Below are 23,132 nucleotides of genomic sequence, written 5' to 3' on the forward strand. Positions count from 1 at the left end.
AGCAGGAGAAAGAGAAATGGAAGAAATTAGATAAGACATACGAGATGAAGAGAGAACTGAATCAGCCTAATAACATAATATATTAAACAAATAATGAATTTTAGGTTAATCTGAAGCAACTGGGTGTATTCTGTTTGAGAAAAGATAAAAAATTTGCTGTTAAAACAGAACCCATGTTTAAAAAAGTATTTCTCCCACTAACATAAAATATATCGGCAACCAGTTCCCCCACAATCTTTGGTTAAATTTCATGAGCCAAATCCAACCCAGACCTGCTCCATGGGACATTTCCAAAACCACTACTGACCCAAAAGAACACGGAGGCCTGGCTCACATTTACCAGAATCATCTTGTACCAGAATCATCTTGATGATCCTCAAGACTTCTCAGAAAATATTCTGTGGGCTGACGAGACAAATGTATAACTTTTTAGAAGGTGTTAAACTAACAGAGCATTTCTTAAGAAGAACCTCATACCAACAGTCAAACATGGTGGGGGTAGAGTCATGATCTGGGCCTCAGGTTCAGGACCTGGATGACCATGAAATGTGCTCTCTAGCAGTACATCCTGAAGGAGATGTCAACCTATGAGTTCCTGACCTTAAGTTCAAGCTCACTTTGGTTTGCAGCTGAAAAAGTAGTCACACCGCCATATCCAACGATTTTATAGTGACCCATTTATTTAATCGTATTTAATCCTACTTATTGCATTCCAGTCCTGCAGGCCAGAGAATATATAGATTTTAATACATTTTATAACATATATAGTTCATAATATGTGTCAGTTTTCTGTTCTTCCTCCAGCCTTTGATCCCTCTTAGCTCCCCTCTGCTTCCCAGACGTCCTCAGTCAGACATAAAATAAATATTCCTGAACTTCTAATGTTTCAATGCATGAACCTCTCTCTTTTTCTGCTACATGTTCCTTGTTAAAAACCTTCAGCAGAAAAGAAAAACCGAGCATCTCTCAATTGGAAGAAGATTAGAAAGAGTTTGTTGTTCCTTAATCTTCATCCCGAACATCCAGAAACTTTCAGCAATGACAAATCAAGATGTGTGTCTGCAGAAGACTGAGACAAGCATGTTTACTTGATAGAGGACAATAGGAGGGATTCTTGTCATGCCATTCTCTTGAAGCTGCAAACAGACAAACAAATCAGATGAATATTTGGGACAGCGTGAGCTTCAGCAGAGCTGAAATCTCCAAAACAAACAGAAAAAAGGGAAAGTTTTAGAATCAACAACATCAAAGGACAGCATTTCAAAGAGGAACCAACCTGCCACCAAAATAAAATAAAAGAAGTCAGAAATACGAGCCGAGCTCCAATCAGATTCCCAACAGAGGACACAAGCAGCTTTACTTTTCTCTTTAATATCATACCTACCTGAAAAACTAAACCCAAATAAATCCTGTTTAATATCCAGTATTTCTAAAACTGCAATAATTGTTCATTCCTGGTCTAGACAGATGTGCTCCAGATGTGATCCCTGTTTTCCTGAAGGGATGTCTTGTCTCTGAATTTAGGGAATCATCAAATCCATAAACCGTTATGATGTATCTACCTTCTTTATCTGGGTGCAGAATGCAAGTTTCACACATGAACCAATAATTAAACACTTTTTGTAACTTTTACTGTGGGTCATATTTCGTATTTTTCTGTCTCTTTCATTCATTTAGATGTTCCCTCTGCTGCTGCTTCACCCACCTCTCCTTCTCCCCTTTCTCCTCCCTTCTATTTTGTTCTCTAGTCCTCAGAAGAATACAAAAAGGCACCACACACCCTGCGGTTGCTCATTTTGGCCTCACTTCCCCAAATTGTAGTTCACTGACACTCGGCATGGTCTGGCACAAAAGGTTCCCATCAGCATCCTCACTCACATTACGTACCTCTCAGCAGCTCTGTTGCCTTTTCTCATTATGCAAGATGCGCTGAAAAAATACAAAATGGACGTCTGTCACTTCTTCTCCATTACAGTTTGTTCATTGAGCCAGAAAAGATGACAGTCTGGTTTCCTCAGACGACTCTGACCGGGGGAGAGGGGGCAGACGCGTACGCTCGGTGAAGACGTGACAAAGGCACAAACGCTGTGCTCATGCCATGCACTGCAGGGAGGCCGGGGTCGCGGAGACACAAACTAAACATGACGACCCATTCGGCTCATGTCTTGGATTAAAGGAGCTGGAAGCAGCCAGGTTTAAAGAAGTCACATTAGAGTTTTCTGTACTGAGGAAGGTGGGTTAATCTACCCATAGACGTAGGGCACATTCACACTGGGTGGATTTAAAACCAACATAATTACCTGTTTAGCTGTTTGACATGACATGTTTGACAATTGGTTATTTTCTGCATCCCTGAGGCGCTCCCCTGCGCCCTCACCCCTCGTTTCTATATATCTGCAGGACCTTCCCACTAAGATCTCATCTGGTACACCGTCAGCCCATGAAAGTTCTGTGGGTCAGATCTAAAAGCTGCAGTACAGCGCCCCCTGGGGACAGTTTGAGAGCCTGCACTAAAACCAGGCAACACATGCATGCCACCACCAGTTAGTTTGGTCCGGCCGGTTTCAGATCATGGATGATGATGAATCAAGGCCAGGAGATTGTAGTTCTCCCCATGGATTTATGGGTTCTCTCCAGGTACTCCAGGTTCCTTCTACAGTGTAAAAATATGAAAGTTATGTTATTTGGTTTCTCTAAATTGCCCTTTGGAAGTGAGTGTGTGCTAGCATGTCGTTTGCCCTGTGTGTTCTGTGATGGTGACCTGCCTAGGATGAACCCCACCTACCACTGGAGATAGGTGGTGTAATGGGACACACACCTTCCAAAGACTTCAACTTTAGTCCCTGAAAGACCACAATTGAGATAAGCACTTTGGCTTTTATCCTCATTAATGATACTTGCTTGTAAGTTAATGTTGCTCTCATCTGGACCATTACCGAATAAATTCAGTTTAGTTTAGCTCAGCCGGTCAGTCTAGCTTCCCAGCTTCCCAGAAGTCTTTGGACCATTATCAGGAGTTTGGGCAAATATGAGAAGAGCCTTTGTGTTCTTTCGGGTCAGGAGTGGCTTTGGCCTTGAAACTCTACTATCATCATGAAATCATGAACTCTAACCTTAACCAAGACAAGCGAGGCCAGCAGTGCTTTAGATTTAGTTCTGGGTCATTTTGGCAGGCCGGCCACTCCTGGGAAGGATCAGAACTGGTCCATGTTTTCTCCATTTGTGGATAATGGTTCACTGGAGTCGCAACACCTTCAGAAATGGTTTGCTAGCCTTTCCAGACCGACAGGTCAGTGACTTTAGACTGAGTTTCTATAGATGAGGACATGGTGTATTGCATTGAGATCCTTTAGCCTACTTCATGTTGTCAGACAGGTTCTAATGAAGTGATCTGTTTGAGTCTACAGGTCTGAGAGAAGTTAGGCTTGAGTATTTTGAGTGAAACTGAACCAAAGTGATAATCAGAGATAATTAATGATTTAATGAGGCGGGACTTTATATTATGGTGCTGGGCCAGGTTGAGTCAGATAGATTTTTCTTATTTTTCTCCCCAAAAATCGAATTTACTCAGGTTATCTTTGTCTGATTTTAACATTGATTTAATGGTCTGAAACATCTGACTGTGAGCCGAAAACCCCATCAAAAACAGAAGTAATCTATAAATAGTTCTGTAAAATCCCAAATCCTACCAAATATTCTGAGATGTCAGCAGGACATGGATCCAGTCTCCCTTTAGTGAATTCTTCCTTGCAGCTTTCATGCAGTCTGTGCAGAAACAGACTTCAGCATGTAAATGGATCATAGCATTTCAGAGTAGTTTGTGCATAAAATTGATCTGCATATTTTGAATAAAATGTCATAAGTAACATGTCCACCTGACCAAAAAACACATAATAGACAAAAACAGTTTTGTTAATTAGCAGGTTTGACACATGTAATAATCCTCAGTTCAGGCTTCAACCCTGGGATGAACTGCCCTAAACGGCTCTGTAAACACCTGCTGCTTGGGGATCAGTGCTTCATTAAATACTTGTGAAGAAATGCCACATGGATAAGACAAAATCCAGGAGGATACATGACAAAGTGATAAAAATAACCTAGTCCTTCAGGCGGAAGCTCCCAAATGTGCAAAATCCACTGAGGTGTTTGCTGCAGGAGAGTCTTCAGTACAATGTCGATACAAGAGGAAGAAGTTCAGGAGGGATGATGATGACAAACGCATTAGATATACTGTGAAGACATTTTTCACAGCCTCCGAGGATTTACAGAGATTTACCTGTTTTCTTTGTTAAGTGACCTTACTCTGACCTATGAACCTCCTGAATCTAAGAGATGAGCAAATAACACATGTCATCTGTCCTCTAATTCTTAGAAACAAATGACAGTGAAAAGTGGAACTAAGCTCTTGACTTTTTTGTGTTTTATCCTTAGTAATACATACTTGTCTGTGGTCATGAAGTGCTAATGTTGAGTTCCATTATGTGCTTTCAGAAAACAAAATTCAATTCTGTGCAAAGATCTGCCACATTTCCAGCTCATAGCTGTTTGGGATTGACCTTGTCGGTGTTAAAAGTGTCATTTCTGTCTGTAAACTTGTTTTTTTTATATTGACTGCTGGTAACAAAGGGAACTGAGACAAAGGAATGGCTGACAACCAGTTGGCAGCTTCCCGTTCCTATGTCATCCTTTTGGTTGTTTTTTATCTGTCACATTAAAAGTATCCCCAACAAAATTCTCACTTAAAGTTATTTAAAGTCAAAGGTTTAAGTAAATCTGTTGGAAGAATGTTATTATAAAACTACAAAATCTAAAACTTTTGTCACCACCGGGTCACTCCGGTTGCCAAGGGGTATTCGGCTAGCGGCGCCTGCATCAAGACAACCCAGACTCTTCATGTGTGGTAACACAATGCTGGATTAAGCTACGGAGTGCTACCAGAACAGGACATCCCTGCCAAATTCCAGTCTAACCCCTCATCTGAGGCTAATGCCATTGCAATTCCTACCTGTGGACAGTGCCCTGGACAACTTAGCCCCCAGGATCATAGCCAGACTCAAACATTCTCTGAAGCCCATGGATCTCAAATGTAGATGGACGCCTCCCTCCAGATGGGAGTCCGAGGAGTTTACCTACCCTGATGTCTTGTTAACGATTGATAGCAAGATGGACAAATCAGAGCCTGAACTGTGGTAATGAAGGAGCAGATGAGGTCTGTCATAGTGAAAAGGGAGCAAAGCCAAAAAGCAAAGCTTTTTCATTTACTGGGATACGTCCCAACCCTACCCTGCGAAGGACTGGCAACCTGTCCAGGGTGTACCCCGCCTCTCGCCCATAGACTGCTGGAGATCCCAACCCTCACCTGTGGTCATGAGATTTGGATCATGAATGAAACAACAACGCCCTAGATATATGCAGGTGAAATAACCTTCCCCTCCCTAGCTGAGGTGGTTCAAACTCAGGATCCCTCCAGATTATCTTTCTTTTAGGGTTTTCCAGGTATATCCCACTGGGCGGAGAACCCAGGGAAAACCTAGTATTCATCTCTTCTGGCATGGGATCGGATAAAAGGCAATTCCAAGACCAATAAAAATCAATGACAACTAACTTAAAAAACAATTCAATTATCTTATCTTTAGATCAGTATTAACCTGCAGCTGATAACACACAGAACAGCTGCTTCTACTGTCAACCATGGTTTCCTTCAAGGAAACACATGCAGTCATTTCCACTCTGCATCAAAAAGGCAAGAATGCTGCTGCGAGTAAGATGGCATCCAGACCAACCATTTACTGAATCATCAAGAGCACAAAGTAGAAAGGTTCCACCACTGTGAAGAAGGCTTCAGGCTGCCAGAGAGGTTCCAGGACCGTCTCCTAGCGTTGACTAGGGCGGCTGGTAGGAGTAAAGGTTTCTGCATGCAGAGTGAGGATGATGGCCTGATGTCAAGAAGAGCAGCCAATGAAAACATTGCCGTGAATAAATGAGGGCATCAAATCATCACCCAGAAGAAGATTTGCCCAGTGTTTTAGGAGCACCATTTATCACCATATAATGAGGCTAAAGTGATAATGAAATGGCTCAGTGGTCCAAATATTGAAATTATGGATCCATGATGAGGAAACTCGGAGAACCTGTTTACATAAACCTGATGTATTATCCAATAAAAACCTTCAAAACCTAGAAAATCTTTTAATACGGCATATAAACCAACATTAAAAACATCTAACCACACTAAAGTTTGTAAAAAACGCAACTTCATGCAGCTAGAAGTTCATGTTTTTCAGAACACAAACAGTAATAGTCCGTGTTTTCATTAATTATCGCTAGCAGTAAGGTTTGCTTTGCATCCAATTTTCTGAACATGTCTCTGAACAAGAGGCACTTGAGGCCACAAAAATACATCGGCGTTCATCTCACACACACACACACACACGGTTGAACAGCTAAACTCTCACAAGGGAAAACAAGTACAACTCCATTTAATTATCTGCTTCTGCGGACTCATTAGCTCCGTGTGACAGATGGAGATGGCCGGCCGGGGAGCCGCAGCAATCCGCTCGCTTTCTTTCTCTTTACTTTCCTGAAGTTTGTTAAAAAGATCATGCTGACTTCTGCTTGGACAGCTGGTTGCTCAACTGCTGCTAAAAAGATTTTGATTAATGTTGCTGTTGCACACATAGTTGCATCAGAAACCTGACAGGGATCTTGTTCCTTCTTACTCCACCAGAGCCTGTTTCAGTGCCTTATTTCCTGCACCTTTACTCATTTCTAATGATTTCATTTATTGAAAAGCTGATGCACCAAAGCATTGCTTTGCACCTCATTACATCTCTTTAGTTGTGGTACAATAATGAGGTCCTGTGGGTTTATTTATTCTCTGTTTCCAGTTTTTATTGTTTGGGCGATAATTACAGGGTGTTTGGGTTTAATTTAGCAGGTTTTAATCAATTTGTTTCACCTCTAAAATTTAATCTTCTGAACATATTTATTGTTTAGAAAATATAACAATTCGGGGAAAACCAGACTATCTTTCTGTTGGCCAACTGTTTCTGTCCCGTTTCTCCAGAGACTTCAAATCAGGTTTTCACAGATGAGCAGCAGATCTAAAGGTGTGGGATGTGTGAATCCTACCATGTCAGACTTGTTCAATCTGAGATAATTAAAGTGGAGGTGAGATCCTCTTGCGTGTGTTGAAGCAGATGACTGGGAAAGTGTTGGCTGGTCTGAGCTACTGGTGCCATTTACTGGTTGTTTAAGGATCTAACTACCGATATTTAAACCTGTCAGCGAATCACAGCATCACTCAGTGCAAGATGGCAGACAGAGGAGAAGAGCAGTAGCAGTGCCACCCTGGCAGGCATGAACTGAGTCATGATCGGGTCCCTCAGTAGAGGCACCGTTTAGGAAATATATGAAACAGCAAAGAGGCGTGATGACCTTTATCTGGAGCAACAGCAGCAGCGTTTAGCCTACAAGGCTGGAGTCAGGTGATTTCTGTAGAGCACGATTTAAAGACACAGATGTTGTTTGGAAGGGTTCTGCACGGATCGACAACAAAACAAACCTGTTCAGCCTGAAATTGAACTGAGTCATCAGTTTGTAACTAATGCAGAAAGGCACTGGAACCCATGGAAAACACCTAGACTTGCACCTAGACACCTGCAATATTATTCTTTTGTAGCAGTAATAAAATACGAGCAAATTTATTTCTTGTCAGTTGTGACAATTTTTCATTTTCTTGCTTTATTTATTTATATTTCACTGTTGGGACCCACAGCCATGGATCTCAACATTAAACTCCGGTACGAACTCTTCTGGAACTTTTGAAAATAAAGTGCATTAACCTTCTTCCGGCACAGCCAGGAAACGGGATAACTGCGGACTTCCTGTGATGCCACTATCCAAATAAAAGCACAGCTGTTGCTACATCCGCCCTCTTTCCACATGGCCTCTAGTGGGACCGGTCAGGGGAGGCCCAGCGCGCTGATGTCTCTTTGCTGGCAAACAGACATAAACTCTTCAAACAGGATCCAAGAGTGTCATATAATCATCGATCATATGCAAAAATAAGTACGAATGAAATACTGTCTGTGTATCATTCATGAACGGGGATAATTAAGGTACAAGCATTGCTTGACTTTCTCTCCGAGCCCTGTAGGAGCGGACAGGACGGGCCGCCCAGCTACAGCTCTGGAGCTAACCCTTTTGTTCGGAGCGAACGCACCTTCAACCCTCCTGCGAAGCTACTGAGCTAACCGCTTGTTGATTGTGGATACCTTCTTCAAACTTCACTCTTGGACAACGTTTCCTCACCATGGTTCATGAGGTTAGGTGTTTTGGGCAGAGACAGATTTAGAATGAAATGATCTAAACGTTTTTAATTTTATGAAGTTTTGTTTGTGTTGAACTCAGCTATCTTGGTGCTAGCAGGATATCTGCAGCACTCGTGTTCAGGTTGTGTTCTTTGTGTGTTTTAAAGTTAAGACAAATTTTACTTGAAGGGTGATTTTAAACAGAAGATTGATCATAACGCGCCGTCCGCTCTTATGCATTTTAACCCTTTTATTAACGGTATTTTAAAGGTGTGTTTATTCTGGTGCTAAGCTATTAGCTTATTTTGTTAGCTTTAACTACTAACAGCTAATGAAACATTTCTCCAGAAAGATTTGTCTCTTTTCCAAAATATTCCCTTAATAATATTTCTTCAAATATTATTTCAATAAATAAAGGCAGCTAATGAGACACCGTTGAGAATCAGTCATCCAGAAGGTTGGTTTTATTTAGCAGATCATTATTTAAAACATTATTTTATTAAAATAATATTTTATCTGATCTTGCATTGTGAATGGTTGTCTAAACGTTTGCTGATTATTGCCTAAATTAGTTCCAAGACTAACTTAACTTCATTTCCAGATTCTTCAAGATAATCCTTGGTTCTCAAACATAAACATTGCATGGTAATGTTGCATCACTCTTTTTGGTCATGATTTCCAATCATCTTTAATCAACTTGTTTATATTGTACATAGCCCATTAGTCTTCGTTATTCTTTAATTCTGCTTGGTAGTTTAGTTGGATTGTTTTAGCAAAGTAAAGAGTTTGTTGATGGAAATATATTTGACTTTGAGTTGACTTATTTTTGTTAATAAATTCTTGTATTTTAAGAAATTGTGTGAATTTATTCCATATATGTGCAGAGTTTATGCTGTTCAATAATGTCAGAGCTCGTCTCACACCTTTCTATTTTGTCCTAATACCATCACCTTACTGGGCTGGTATTCACAGGACAATCCTTAACAGACCCATATATTATTTAATAAAATATTAAAATATTAATATTAAATAATATTCTCAGATTCATAATTCCAACATCACTTATTTAGTAATTTTGTGTTTTTTATATTTCAATGTTTTCTTTGTTTATTTCCAGAATAACTTTATTTCTAAACAGTTAGAACTCTAAGATTTTTGTTTTATTTTGGGCTTGTTTTATATATAATATCCTGCAGGTAAATAAATACTTTTTCTAGTATTTTTGCATTTTTTAAAGATAATGTTCGTTGATTCCTTCTTGGTTTCAATTCACTGTTCTGTTAGTGCAATAAATGTCTTGGTTTTATTAAACTTAGTAAATAGTTGTTTAAAAAGTCACGATTTCAATCTTGACCAAAATAACGTGATTAGAATTTTTATCGCTACCCAAGGGAACCTCAGGGTTTAGACCTAACCATCAACTCTGAAACGTATTTAGGCTGAAGACCAATCAGTGCCTTAGAACCATCAACCAGATTTAATCCTATCCTCCAACCAACCAGAGCTGGTGTTAAGGGCTAGGGAGAAATGGTCCATCTACCTGCCGTTGGTCAGGATTCTGGCAGCATCATTTTGGAAGGATTTTGAAAAGCATGCACCAGTTTTTCCGGGTACAGTTTTAAAGGGAAACTCTGTGCCGTTGTAAAGTCAAAGACGAGCTCCTTTTGCATGTATTATTGCATCAGTCTGGTGTGGCATGGAGGTGATCAGCCTGTGCTTCTGCTGAGTTGTAATGAATTGCTATAAAAGCAGGCTTCAGGTCGTCTGCATCGTTGGTTCTGGTGTCTCTCATCTTCCTCTTGCTCTAAAATGTCCTGCTAGATGGCTGCGTTGACACAGTGGACTAACATCAGCAGGTCACATGGCACCCCAGATCCTTAACGAGTGAGGAAACGTCCAGTCCAGTCTCTTTTCACCTTGGTCCAGGTAAGATGCTTCTTACTTGCTTAAAGTTCAGGTCAAATTAGTTTACATGCTCCTGTTTTGCATTTGAATCCAACCATGACCCCAGGTACACACCTAACACACACTCCAGTGTACTGTGACCTCCCTAATGGAGTTGTTTTTTATTTAAATTTACAGGGAGAACAGTATTTTCTTTTGGTTTAGCCTTTCAGAGTCCAGGCGCTGCAGACAATTAATGTTTTACCAGACATTTCTGTTTCTCAACAGAAAATGTGTCTATCTTACCATTTTGTCCCCACTTCTAAGCTCCTGCTTCACTTTGTTTGGCAGTTTTTGATCACATTTGATCTGATGCCATTATGATCAGACTTTGAAGTTCAGAGTGAGAAACATACTGCTATTATAATCAATACAAAGACTGTGTTTTTGTGGTTATTGCCACTATTGTCTTCTCCTGCCAGCAGTAGTCTTTGGAGTCGGCAGACAAACAGCATCCCTTTCCCTGTAATCGTATTAAAGAAATCCCAACTGACATTCTTGCATAAATGTTTAAGTTAAAAGCTTTAGAAACAACAAATGAAAATATGTGTTCTGATGTATAAAGGCAGCTATTCTGAGCTTTAAAATGATAATTCATGAAATAACGCTGAATTCTATGACTTTTTTTCCTCATAAAATGCATCTTATTCATGATCATTATTTTAAAGAGCATGGTGAGTCACTTTTTATCTTTGTCTTCCATATTTTTTCTTCTCCTAGATTAAAAAACGAAAGTGGCTCATAAAAAAACAAGGAATCATGTTTGTCTTTGAACAAACAAAAATAGAAAAGCGGAGTTTAAAGACGTCTGAAATTCTGAAAGTCGCCTCTCATTTGTGTTTTCTGTCTTCAGTTAGCAGAATAAATTAAGTTATGTCATCATTCAGCTTTACTTAGGAGAATGATTCTAGTTACTTGCTATAAACCTGTTTCAGTACAAAATGAAGAATATCTGAATTGGTTTTAATCCTATTATCACCAACAGCCAGGGTAGAAAACAGAACCAACACACAACAAGAAACTGAAATCTGATTCATCATTGCTGGCAAAATTTAAACACAAGGATACATTTTATTTAAAATCAGCACCGTTCAAACAGCTGAATGGTTTCATTCTTTCAAAAACTAAAGAATATTATTTTAAATGGAGGAAAAATAAGAAATATACAAAGTATTTCCATATCTGACTACATTTCTGTCACCAAACCGCAACCTTATGTAGTCCAACACAGTTAAATTAGCCCAGAGCACATTACACAGACTTACATCAGTTTCCTTTAAACCAAGTCATCTCACTATATATATTTTTAATGAACCTGGGGTCTTTTTGTCCCAAACAGAGAATAAAAGTCTCCACAAAGAGAAAATATAATCACGAACCCCCAGCAAGTAATATCGACCCTCCCCCCCCTTTTTATTCAACTGTGTTATGAATGAATGATTTTTATTTCGAACATGTACAATAACTCACAGTTCTAGCAAATGAAAACATTTATACCAATAAGTAACAATGAAACAAACGAACAAATGGATAACAAGTACAAACTTAATATGTCTGAAAAGGAGCAGGAAGAAGCATCGGCTTATTAATCCTGCCCCTTTCCCCACTGCACAGTTCTATATCCAACACATACATCCACACCCACAAACAATAAAAGTAATCTGTTATAACACCTCGAATACACTACCCTTCTTCTTTGTTCTTAAAAATCACACTTTTATACAACATCTTTAACTGGATCATGCTTGGACATGACCTGAGCTCCATGTTTAAGCTGTTCCACAATCTCACTCCACAAACTGAAATGTTTTAGGGGGAGAGAACCCACAAATGTCAAAAAAAAAAAAAAAATCATAAACCAAATGTTTTGGTTTAGTAAATGTTCACAAAACTTGAACAAAATTGATATAAGCTTATCTGTACGTACAAAAGAGCATAAACGTAATCCTGCATGACCCTAACCTCTTAAAGATGGGATTGTTTGGATTTTAATGAAGATTTTATCCTAACATCCTAATTTGGTGGGATTCTGTGGATTAGTTCTGAGCAGTCACTATTTACCTGCAGAGAAAATTAGTTAGAGTAATCTCTGTTTGGAGAATCCAAGAGAAAATCTTAACTAACAGCTACAGAAGCTTACAGGTAGTCAAAAATCAACTAGTGAGGAGATAAACAGCAAAAGCTTCTCAATGGTTACCAAGGATCAAGCATACAGCTACTGAGATCCAATTATCAGCTACTAAGAGTTGAGTAGATCAAATTTAGGGGAATAGTAACTCAGGGTCACACCAATAACTATTTAAGGACAAGATTACCGCTAGTTAGAGTCAACCTAAGAAATAAAAAAGAAGAAAACATTTTTACATTTAGGTAGTTTTACATGGTACAACGTTGCTCTGATTAGCCACTAGCTTGACTCCCTCATTCCTTCTTGATTCTCCAATCTGGGATCAATCTGACTGCTTTCCACCACTGGTAAGTTACTGGTGTTGGGACCCACAGCCATGGTTACAACGTGAAAGGCCAGTACAAACTTTCCTGGAACTTTCAAAATAAATTGGACTAACCTACTTCCGGCACAGCCAGGAAACGGGGTAACTATGGACTTCCTGTGACGCCACTGTCCAAATAAAAGCACCGCTCTTGCTACATCCTGCCTCTTCCTGGATTGTTTTAGCATTGTAAAGTTTGTTGATTGAAATATGTTTGACTTTAAATTGACTTATTTTTGTTAATAAATTCTTGTATTTTAAGAAATTGTGTGAATTCATTCCAACTTATTCCCTAACAAAGTTTCTGTTAGCTTGGCCAGCAAAGTGCTCCATGTCTCGATGTATTACGTCAAACCCATTGAAAACAGACATTAAAGAGATGTCCCACTCCTAAAATGACCACTCTGCTCTGATTGGTGTTCTGATTGGGCTCTTCTTAGCAATTCTTAGCAAGTCTGCAGATCAATTTCTTTCACATTTAGGTCCTTACAGTAAATTTAACACATATAGCACAGAAAGGATTTGAATGCAACAATGACTGACAAGAACCAACTTTAGCAATGAGCAGTTTGTGTGTGTGTCTTAACATACCAACGGCCAAATTAGCGATGAAGAAGTTGGTGACGGTTCGCAGTGTCTTGAAGCGATAAATGACATAGATGACCAGAGAGTTACCCAGAACCCCCAGCACGATGATGGTGCTGTAGGCCAAAATCAACACCACCTTCAAACAAACAAAAGCAAACAGCTGTCAGATGTATTCACGTTGATGTGAAGTGAAATGTAAATTTGAATCTTCGGTTAAAGATGGAGGATAATCTAGGAATACTGTAAACAGAAATGTGACCTCTACCTGAACACTCAGCAGTCGGATGGGGTCTTCTGGAAAATTCACTCCCTCGAATCCTGTGGGCAGAACCGGGGGAGGGATGCCGATATTCGGAGAGTAATCATGGTAGCCAAGGTTGTTGGGGTCACTGTCAGGCGGGGGGAGGAACCGGAGCTCCTCCTGCGTGGCGTTGACTTCACCGAAGGCCTCCATGTCCGGTCATACGTGTCCAGCCAGCAGCTCCATTTCATTCCAGCTCGCACTGCCTGCTGGATAAAGAAGAAAACGGTAAATGACGGGTAACATGTTTTATTTACAACAGTGTCTCTGATCACGGTATGTATGTGTGAAGGACACTTTCTCAGTTTTCAAGAGGCACTTGGATAAATTTCTATTTCTGGCCATTGAAATGCTACGAAAAAAAATCTGATGTTGCTCATTTCATCTAAGGAGGCAAACCACACAACACTCGTGGATTAGTTTGAAGTGGATCACACACCAGGATCATAATCACTGACAGCTCAATCAGGTGACAAAAGGACCAAAAACAGGAGCACTTATTCTGGCCTAAGCGATAGCATTGTTAATAAAAGGCATGAGTGGCCAGCATGAGTCCCCAAACAACAGCTTACATAACAACATGAGCAAATTAACTCTGATCTGAATATGTTAAAATAAGTACAACATGCAGCCAGTTTAGTGAAGAGCAGAAAGCTTTGGACTAAATCGTCAATTCCTCTTCATTCCTTTAAACCAACAAACACAAGAATATGTTTCTTTCTTCAATTTACTCTTCTTTAAAATCAGCTTAGACTCCCTTATATGAATAATTAGGATCATTTTAAGCAGTTTCCTCTTAAATTATTTCACTGCACAGCCCTGTTTCCTAAACCCAACTGTAACTCTAACCTACAGCCTCTCACTGCCTGAATTCATTTACGACCGTATGACTGTTTGTTGCTGTCAGGCAAATTATAATTTCAGAAGAGATTGTAATGTTGAATATAACACTAACGATAGATATACTGTAAATCTAAGTATTTAGTTTTCAAAACAGCAAAATGTGGCATAATTGGGAATAACTGCCTGATGGCAGCAGAGTGCTTCCAATACGGTCCTTAGTATGTGTGGAATATGTTAAAACAGGCATACAAGAATAGCTAAAATAATTAGAATATCATCAAAAAGCTTGATATTTTTGTGACTCATTTCAGAAATACACAATATTGTATAGATTTATTACACTTGGAGTAAAACATTTCTAGACTTTGTTTGGGGGAAGAATTTGGGGCTGTGTGACATTTCAGAAGCATAAGATTTCAGTTTGAAATATCATTTTTTATTGATCTTATGTAATATTTTAATTTTCTGAGACATTGAACTTTTGGTTTTCAATATCTGTAAGCCATAATCATCAAAGTTACCAGAAACACTGGCTTGAAATATTTCACTCTATGTGTCATAAATCTATATATGAGTTTCACTTTTAGAACTTTTTCATTTTATTCTGTTTTCAGAATATAGTGAATCTATCTATCTATCTATCTATCTATCTATCTATCTATCTATCTATCTATCTATCTATCTATCTATCTATCTATCTATCTATCTATCTATCTATCTATCTATCTATCTATCTATCTATCTATTTCTCTCTCTATCTATCTATCTATCTATCTATCCATCCATCCATCCATCCATCCATCCATCCATCCATCCATCCATCCATCCATCCATCCATCCATCCATCCATCTAATATACAAATTAGTCCTATGATTAAGGATTATTTGTGACTAATCTGGTCAGATTATGTGCAGGTTGTTCATTTTTCCACTGATGCGTCTTTCTCAGCAGAGAAGTACATTTCATTTCACTAAGGAGAACGAGGTTAAAGCTTAAATTACAGTGAATGTTAGCTGACCAGAACATGGTTTCCAATCTCATCTACACTTACTGTTCCCAGATTATTTGATGATGTAGCGCGAGCTATAATCTGATCTTGGTCATATTCCATGTTGTTTTCCAGGTCAACGGATTAAGAACAAAACAGGTAGACTTGACCTGATTATTTTTTTATGTTCACATCTGTGTAGGAAATAAAAAAGACAACAGTGGGTTTTGTAGCAGCAAATGCACTTTAAGAACCAGCATAAAACTGCTTTGACATTTTATGCTTGTGTTTAACATCCAGTCCTTAATGTGTTCTCGTTTATAACACTGACGGTTACTGCAGAGTGGAGCTGCATGTTCGTTTAACTGGAGTTTTACAATAAACCATCTTCTCATAGCCTGATTTTCCTGCTTTGAAACGATTACTGTCCATAATTTGTTTGGTTTATATATAAAAACAAAGTCAATACGGGTTTATTTATTCAGTCCACGGACCATTACTCTATTACTACCGAGAACGTCCTGGTACCCAGTGAGTATAAAGTTCTACTTTTTCTACTAAACTCTCCACTTAATGTCGCCCTGAGGCATCTCAGTGGATCTTTGAGGCAAAGCAGCAGCAGATGGTGGCCATACTGGGAAGTTTCCTGTGGTCCGCCACCCTCAGGCTGTTAATATACAAACAGACAATACAAACAAGGCGTTAAATGATCTTTTACTGTCTAAGAGCCTGTGGGCAGAGTGAAAAGATACCCCCAAGATCTGGCTTATTTAACCTGTAAATGCAGAGGCTGTTACAAAGGTGAACTGCAGCTAAAGTTCAACTTTCAATAAATCATGGAATTAAAGAAGACACAAGCCCCTGTGTACATGTCACCATTACACCTTACAGCCAGAACACTGATGGATCCATTGGATCCAAGAGGGAAGGTAGCAGCCAAGTGCTGCTGATGTGACCACCTCTACAAAAGCAGAGGTTTAGGCAGTTTCCCTCTCTGCATACAGCATGCGGGTCGGTGTTAAAACAATGCCAAGCAGGAAAGACATTAGCAATGACCCTCGACAGGCAACTGCTGTCGTGCATCAATCTGAGAATGGACAATGAGTCTAAGCATACAACCCAAATGGTACAAAGTAGCTTAACAATAAAGTCATTGTTTCAGAGTGCCCATCACAACAGTCCTGATCTCAGTCCAAAATAACATTTGTGGGCGGAGCTAAAGAGTGCATGTGAACAAGGTGGATGAAATTATTTGGTTCCAGCAGTTCAGGAAGAATGGGCTAAAATCCCAGCAAACTATAGTTAGAAGCTTGTGGAGAGACACCCAAAACATTTACCCAAAAAAATAAAGTTCAAATTGTGATTCTATTAGATATTAAGGACATAATCCCAACGTTTTCACACCCCTGGCAGATTTAGGTTTGGAGTTATCTTTTAATTTTACATTAAGTTTAAAATTTGTCCCATGACAGGAAGTAAAACTAACATTTTGCAGTGGTCAGGACCCCCTACCTGGATGTAAAGAATTTTTTGCTGTAAACTGTAAACTAATGGATCTAAATAAAATTCAAATGTATTTATTTCCTATTATTCTGGCATTTAGCAAATAAATAAGGCTATATGTTTATGGAATGTATGTAATTATATGGTTTTATATGTATCTCCTGATAAGTCATTGTTGGTTAAATAACAGCAGAAAAATTAAACATTTTTACATGTTTAGAAGCAAAGAAGATGCTGATATCTGCTGTTGCAGAACTAACCCACCCTGTTTAGACACAGTTTGTCGCTTCAAATGCAGAGACTCTAAATCAATCCTCAGTTCACAGGTGGGAGGATGTCACACCCGTTGTGTGATAGCTTTTAACAATCGTCTGCACGTACAGATGTGTTCTCTCCCATTCGCCGCGCTGCAATGTAGGTCATTAAAAAAGCTTCTCCCAACACACACACATACACACACGTATGCAGTGAACACGGTAACGCACCCACCATCATTAAAATGAATGCTACTCCGCTCTCAGACAAACCCACGTGGGATTAAACCCTCCCAAAGACACACATTGGTGCACACTCCAGCGAGCTGATTCACTGAGCATGTTGTCCAAGGGCGATCAGCTCGCGCTTGGCTGACGGGATCACTGATGGCACCCAAATCGCCACAAAAAGCAGGCAACGAGACTTTTACAAGTTCACCTCATGAAAGGTCTCACAGTTCTACACCCAGGTATGTGTTTTAAACAGAAACACAAACAAGAGAGGAGAACAAACCTCCTGCAGCTGTCTTCATCTTCATGTTGTTGACTTCCCAGCTTTTTATGCCTTTTTGGTGGTTTTGGGTCATTGCAGCTCTGTTGCATTTTTAAGACCAGAATTTGGAACTACTGGGTTCGGTGCATTTCAATAAATTAAAATATCAAAAAGTGGATCTAATGCAGATTCACTCCTTATAGACATATTACAAGCATGTTCTTCTGTTCATTTTAGTAATTATGAAAATTCAATTTCTTCAAAAATCTGAATATACCTGTAATGATTTGTGGGTGTTTTTAAAAATGAAAAAGAACCAACTCTTGTTTTTAAATTAAATAAATGCAGGTTTTAGCAGATTTTCATGGGGTAAGTGAGTATAAAAGTGGCTTGGAAAACTATGTACTTTAATTTTTCATCATTTCCCACAAATATCAACAACCCATAGAAGCTTTCAGGAAGTGAAAAGCTTGATGTTTTCAGGGATAGTGTTGGTAGAATCAGAATCAGCTTTATTGGCCGCGATTATGTGCACAAACGATGATGTTTAACATAAAGGCCAGGTGTAAAAATGTAAATAAGGTATTCAGGCGTAAACCCCCAGGAGTGAGAAGAAATCTAAGATTAGCAGAAAGACTGAGTTTTGAAGAGCAGATGTCAAACAGCTGTTGGACCTTCTGCTTTTCTCTGTGAATGTTCAAACCGTGTGAGACCTTCACCTCACTCATGTCTAAAAATACACCCCATCAGCGGCTTTCTAAGACAACCAGCTTCCATTTCCACCAGCACAGACAGAAACCCCACAGTACTCTCAGTTTGACCTAAACAGAGAGGGAGGAATGCTTCAGTTCGATTTGGTGGCAGTTTGGCCTCCTGAGCCTCGTTTTTCAGTTCAAACATCATCGAGGCTTTTTTTCTTCTTGTCTTTCTTGCTGTCGACATTAAAGTTGCATCGACATCAGGGAACAGCTTCACAAAGACTGCTATTTCAGCTCCACGATGAACTTCTTTTTTACATTTATACAAGCCCTGTGTGTGCAGCTAGTTCCCAAACCAAAGAGGAACACGATCTGAGCTTGTCTTACAGCTGTTGAAGAAAACAATAGTTCATCTGGGTCTGACATGTGTTCTGTCTCTCTATCGGATTGGTTCAAAGACTGAGACAGCATGGTGGGGGTTGGGGGCATGGAGGGAGGCAGTGCAGCACCAGAACGGTTCCAGAGTCATAACCTTAGTTTTTTTACCTTACTGATGTAGACTAAATTTGGACTGAATTTATTTGTTTATGCTTTTTTGCTTCTAAAATGGAACTTTTTTAATTACTGACAAAAAACAGACCCATGTAAAGGGCAATTTATCTTTAATCAAAATGTTTGCCCCTATTACAGTGTGGTTGGCAGTGGTGCAGAACAGGCCTTTTTAAACCTGTTCTACTCAGGAGCATCAATACTAAGGGGGAACACACACTGGTGGGACCACTGGGCATTTTGTCCAAGTTACTTTTAGCACAGATTGCTCATGTCTTGCTGAAGAAAATGGAGACAGAAAAGGTTACAGGACTTCAGCCTTGTTTGGCTTTATCAGAAGCCCCAATGTTTCTCATTATAAACTGGTTCAAAAAAAGTTCTGGTTCTGCACCGTGGAGCACCGACCCCTGAACTGATACCACAGATCTGATTTCCAAAGGATGCAGAACTAGTAATAAGCTCTGGTTAAAAATGTTGAAATGGAGAAGGCTGATAGTACTGACTGATGTCATAGAAAACAAGCCAAATAGGCTGTTTGCTGAGTAGAAGGTAACTCAGGGATGTCATAAAGAACAGTGTTTGATTTAGAAATGCAAAACTGCCACAAATTCATATTTTCTCAATAAAATTACTCCTTAAACCTTTTTTCTTGTGGTAAGCCTAACTTTAACTTAGCTCAGATTAGCTGAGATGCTAGCTTAGCTAAATGTAGATGTCTACTTCCTAGTTTAGATATCTAAGGACATGTTGTAGGTCATTTAGTTGTCTTTTCATTCAAAAACATGTTTACTAGCAATAACATTTACATTGTAGGTCTACTGGGAGGTGAAAACAAGTTTTTTTTATATGTATTTATTTTTTAATGAGGTCTTCAGGCTGTACACTAACAATAGGTTACATAGGGCACCGATCCAGGGCACTTATAGCAGATGTTCACCGTAACCTTCAACATATCCATTTCCATACAATTTGTTGGTGACTCCATCCAGGCGGTTGAAGTGGGGTAGAACCTGGACAGGTCTTCAGCTCATCACAGGCCAAAACAGAGACACAGAACAAACAACCTTGCACTGGACACTCACATTAAAGGGCAAATTGAAGAGGCAAATTAACCCAACATGCATCTTTAAAGACCGTGGGAGGAAGATGGAGTACCTGGAGAGAACCCATACATGCACATGGAGAATATGCAAACTCCAAGCTGAAAGACCCCTAGCTGGCCTTTTAAACATCTTGCTGCTGCATTGTGCAGCCCATTTTTAACACGGTTGCGGTTAAAAAGTAGGTCCAGCACAGACCAGTTTAAACTCCTCATGCAAATCCACAAAGTGACCCTCATCAAACTCCATCAAGCCTGGCTGATGCTATCTAGTGTGTCTGCGAGGCATCCACAGTTTCATGGTCAGAACATTCGCTCTCTGTTCGGACCATCAGAAGCTCTGGTAGCTGCCTGTTAACACAACTGGTCATCTTAAAATGAAAAATAAAACACACTCTCTGACTAATTTTAGACTAATCAGAACATCACCATCACTGGTCTGCATGTTAACCTAGTTATGTCCACAGTGGGGCATAATTTCCAAGGTAATTAAAGTGATAGTTTGGGTTCTCTGAAGCGAGGTTCTGCTATTGTCAGCAATAGTTCTATAACCTGTTGTAAACAGATGTTTGTAGAGAAATGGAGAAATCTAACAGCTAGTCAGGCATTGTATTATGTTTCGTAATTGAGTCTATAATCAGAAAAACAGTAAACAGTTGAAGTTTTATGCTCAGACTAGAACAAAATGGTTTTCCCTTTTCTGTCAATCTTTGGGACTTAAATCATGTGAAAAACACTCATTTTCATATATTTATTGCTAAATAAATGTCTGTAGAGGTACAACCTTGAAGACGGAGGTAGATAAAAATTAATTCTTCATTTATTGTTTCATTAGCTTCTGCTGAGCAGTGTTTTCAAGACAAATTCATTGTTTTTGTTTTGCAAAAAGCAGAATTTATGTGCATTTAATCTGAATAAGGAAGGATGTTTTGGCCTTTGAACCACGTTTCTAAATTAACTACCTGGAGAGAATAAAAAATATCGGGTTTAAAGTGAAGCCACAAATCCCACTGCTTAAAATTATTCATTGTCATCCTGAGTTCCTGAGTCTACAGTGATAACAGAAAATGACATTTTACCCATTCTACTGTAGGATCGTCGTGAAGTCTGCAGAAAAAGAGGAACGAGTTTCTAACTTCAGAGGATTTCATTTCCTGAACAAAGGCCCGGTGAGTTTTAAGCTTCTTTTTGAAAGTCAGACCTGGAGCTACAGGCTGTATTTAATCCCTCATACAAGAATGTTAATGTTTCCACTGGATGAGTGTCTTTCATATAAACTAATGTGTGTCTCTTCTCACCTTAAAGTTTTCTCCAGTCGACTCCAACATCAACAGAACAAATCCTCTTAATAGGTCTCTCCTCCTAATCCTCTCCTCACACCTTGCACACTTGTTGACTCTGACTCAAATTTCCCATTAGAAATGATCTCCTGAAACCAATATGCACGCTTTGCTAATTCTCACAAAGCAAACTGATGGTGGAGTAAAATATGAAGTCGATTTGATTATTTTTCCTCGAGTGGCCTCCCTAACAATCAGCAGATGGTTGAATCTTGTCAGACTTTGCTGTGGACGATGCTTCATGAGAGCTTTACTTGGTCAAACCCAAGAGACAAACTAACTCTGGCTCATCATGACATGGATGATATAGCTGATATAGAGCCAACAAACATGCTGCGTCTGGTTCTTCAGATGTACTCATCCAGGATCTGCATGGAACAAAGTGGCTGCAGCGATCAGCAGTCAATACACTCAGGTTTTACTCCATCAGGCTTCAGTTTACATCCATCTCAAGACAAAACATCCAAATTTTCCCATAAATAATAGGAAAACTTTAAGTTAAAGACACTAATTATTTTGTTATTATATTTTCAAAGGCTGAATACGTTTTACAACATGTCTCTAATTACTGTTACGCTGGTAACACCTCATTCACATTTAAGCTGTTACTCAGCACTGAGTCACAGTTGTTTCCTTTCACACTCTATACTATAGTATCATATGGTAATGAATGGGATCCTTTCATATTCATTAGTTTAACACATTTATGTCCTTGGATCTTATCAGCTCACTGTTTTATGTTGGAAAACAGACCCACATCATGATGCTGCCACCTACATGCTTGACAGTGTGAAGTGAACATTCCTCGGACTACTGGATTTGCACAATGTAAAGGGACAGTTTAAATAAATCACAAGAACCTCAGAATCAGAAAGACATTCCTGGATGTAAACTTCTGACCCAACTGTTCAATACACACTGTTCCCTATTTTAAGACTCCATGAAGTTAAGAAAATATGTTGGACAGTAAAAATGGCTGCAGTAAAACAACAGACGGTAATTACTAAAACCCTGGCATAGTTTGAAGAATCAACTCTTATCTGATTTAAATCTCAGAGGGTTTTAATATGAAGACTGATAATTAAAAACGTAAATCCTGAAACTCAGACCACCATCTGTTTAACTGATGCTCATACTCGTACTCGTCGTCTTCCGCTTTATCTGGAACCGGGTCGCGGGGACAGCAGACTCAGCAGAGACGCCCAGACGTCCCTCTCCCCAGACACCTCCTCCAGCTCCTCCGGGGGGAGCCCAAGGCGTTCCCAGGCCAGCCGAGAGACATAGTCCCTCCAGCGTGTCCTGGGTCGTCCCCTGGGCCTCCTCCCGGTGGGACGTGCCTGGAACACCTCCCGAGGAAGGCGTCCAGGAGGCATCCGGTATAGATGCCTGAGCCACCTCAACTGGCTCCTCTCGATGTGGAGGAGCAGCGGCTCTACTCCGAGCCCCACCCGGATGGCCAAGCTCCTCACCCTATCTCTAAGGGAGTGCCCGGCCACCCTGCGGAGGAAGCTCATTTCAGTCGGTTGTATCCGGGATCTCGTTCTTTCGGTCATGACCATAAGTTCATGGTCATAGGTGAGGGTAGGAACGTAGACCAACCGGTAAATTGAGAGCTTCACTTTTCGGCTCAGCTCTCTCTTCACCACAACGGACCGGCACAGGGTCCCCATTACTGTGGCAGCTGCACCTATCCGTCTGTCGATCTCCCGCTCCATTCTCCCCTCACT

The 23,132-nt window shown here is 39.8% G+C and overlaps 1 protein-coding gene across 5 annotated transcripts in view; it reads right to left on the bottom strand.

The window, feature by feature from the left end:
- npy2rl (neuropeptide Y receptor Y2, like) overlaps positions 1-23,132 on the bottom strand; it is a 63,642-nt gene that overhangs the window by 13,697 nt on the left and 26,813 nt on the right. For 3 of the 5 annotated variants that reach the window (XM_047385176.1, XM_047385179.1, XM_047385180.1), the window contains exons 2-3: positions 13,602-13,846; positions 13,340-13,472 (exon numbers count right to left, since the gene is read on the bottom strand). In XM_047385176.1, the coding sequence (XP_047241132.1) occupies positions 13,340-13,472; positions 13,602-13,790 (322 nt within the window). In that variant the 5' untranslated portion in view covers positions 13,791-13,846. The remainder of the gene's footprint in view (positions 1-13,339; positions 13,473-13,601; positions 13,847-23,132) is intronic. The other 2 variants (XM_047385177.1, XM_047385181.1) reach the window with 1 other exon arrangement.

This window comes from Girardinichthys multiradiatus, chromosome 14, assembly GCF_021462225.1.
Source record: "Girardinichthys multiradiatus isolate DD_20200921_A chromosome 14, DD_fGirMul_XY1, whole genome shotgun sequence".
In the NCBI taxonomy this organism is placed as follows: domain Eukaryota; kingdom Metazoa; phylum Chordata; class Actinopteri; order Cyprinodontiformes; family Goodeidae; genus Girardinichthys; species Girardinichthys multiradiatus.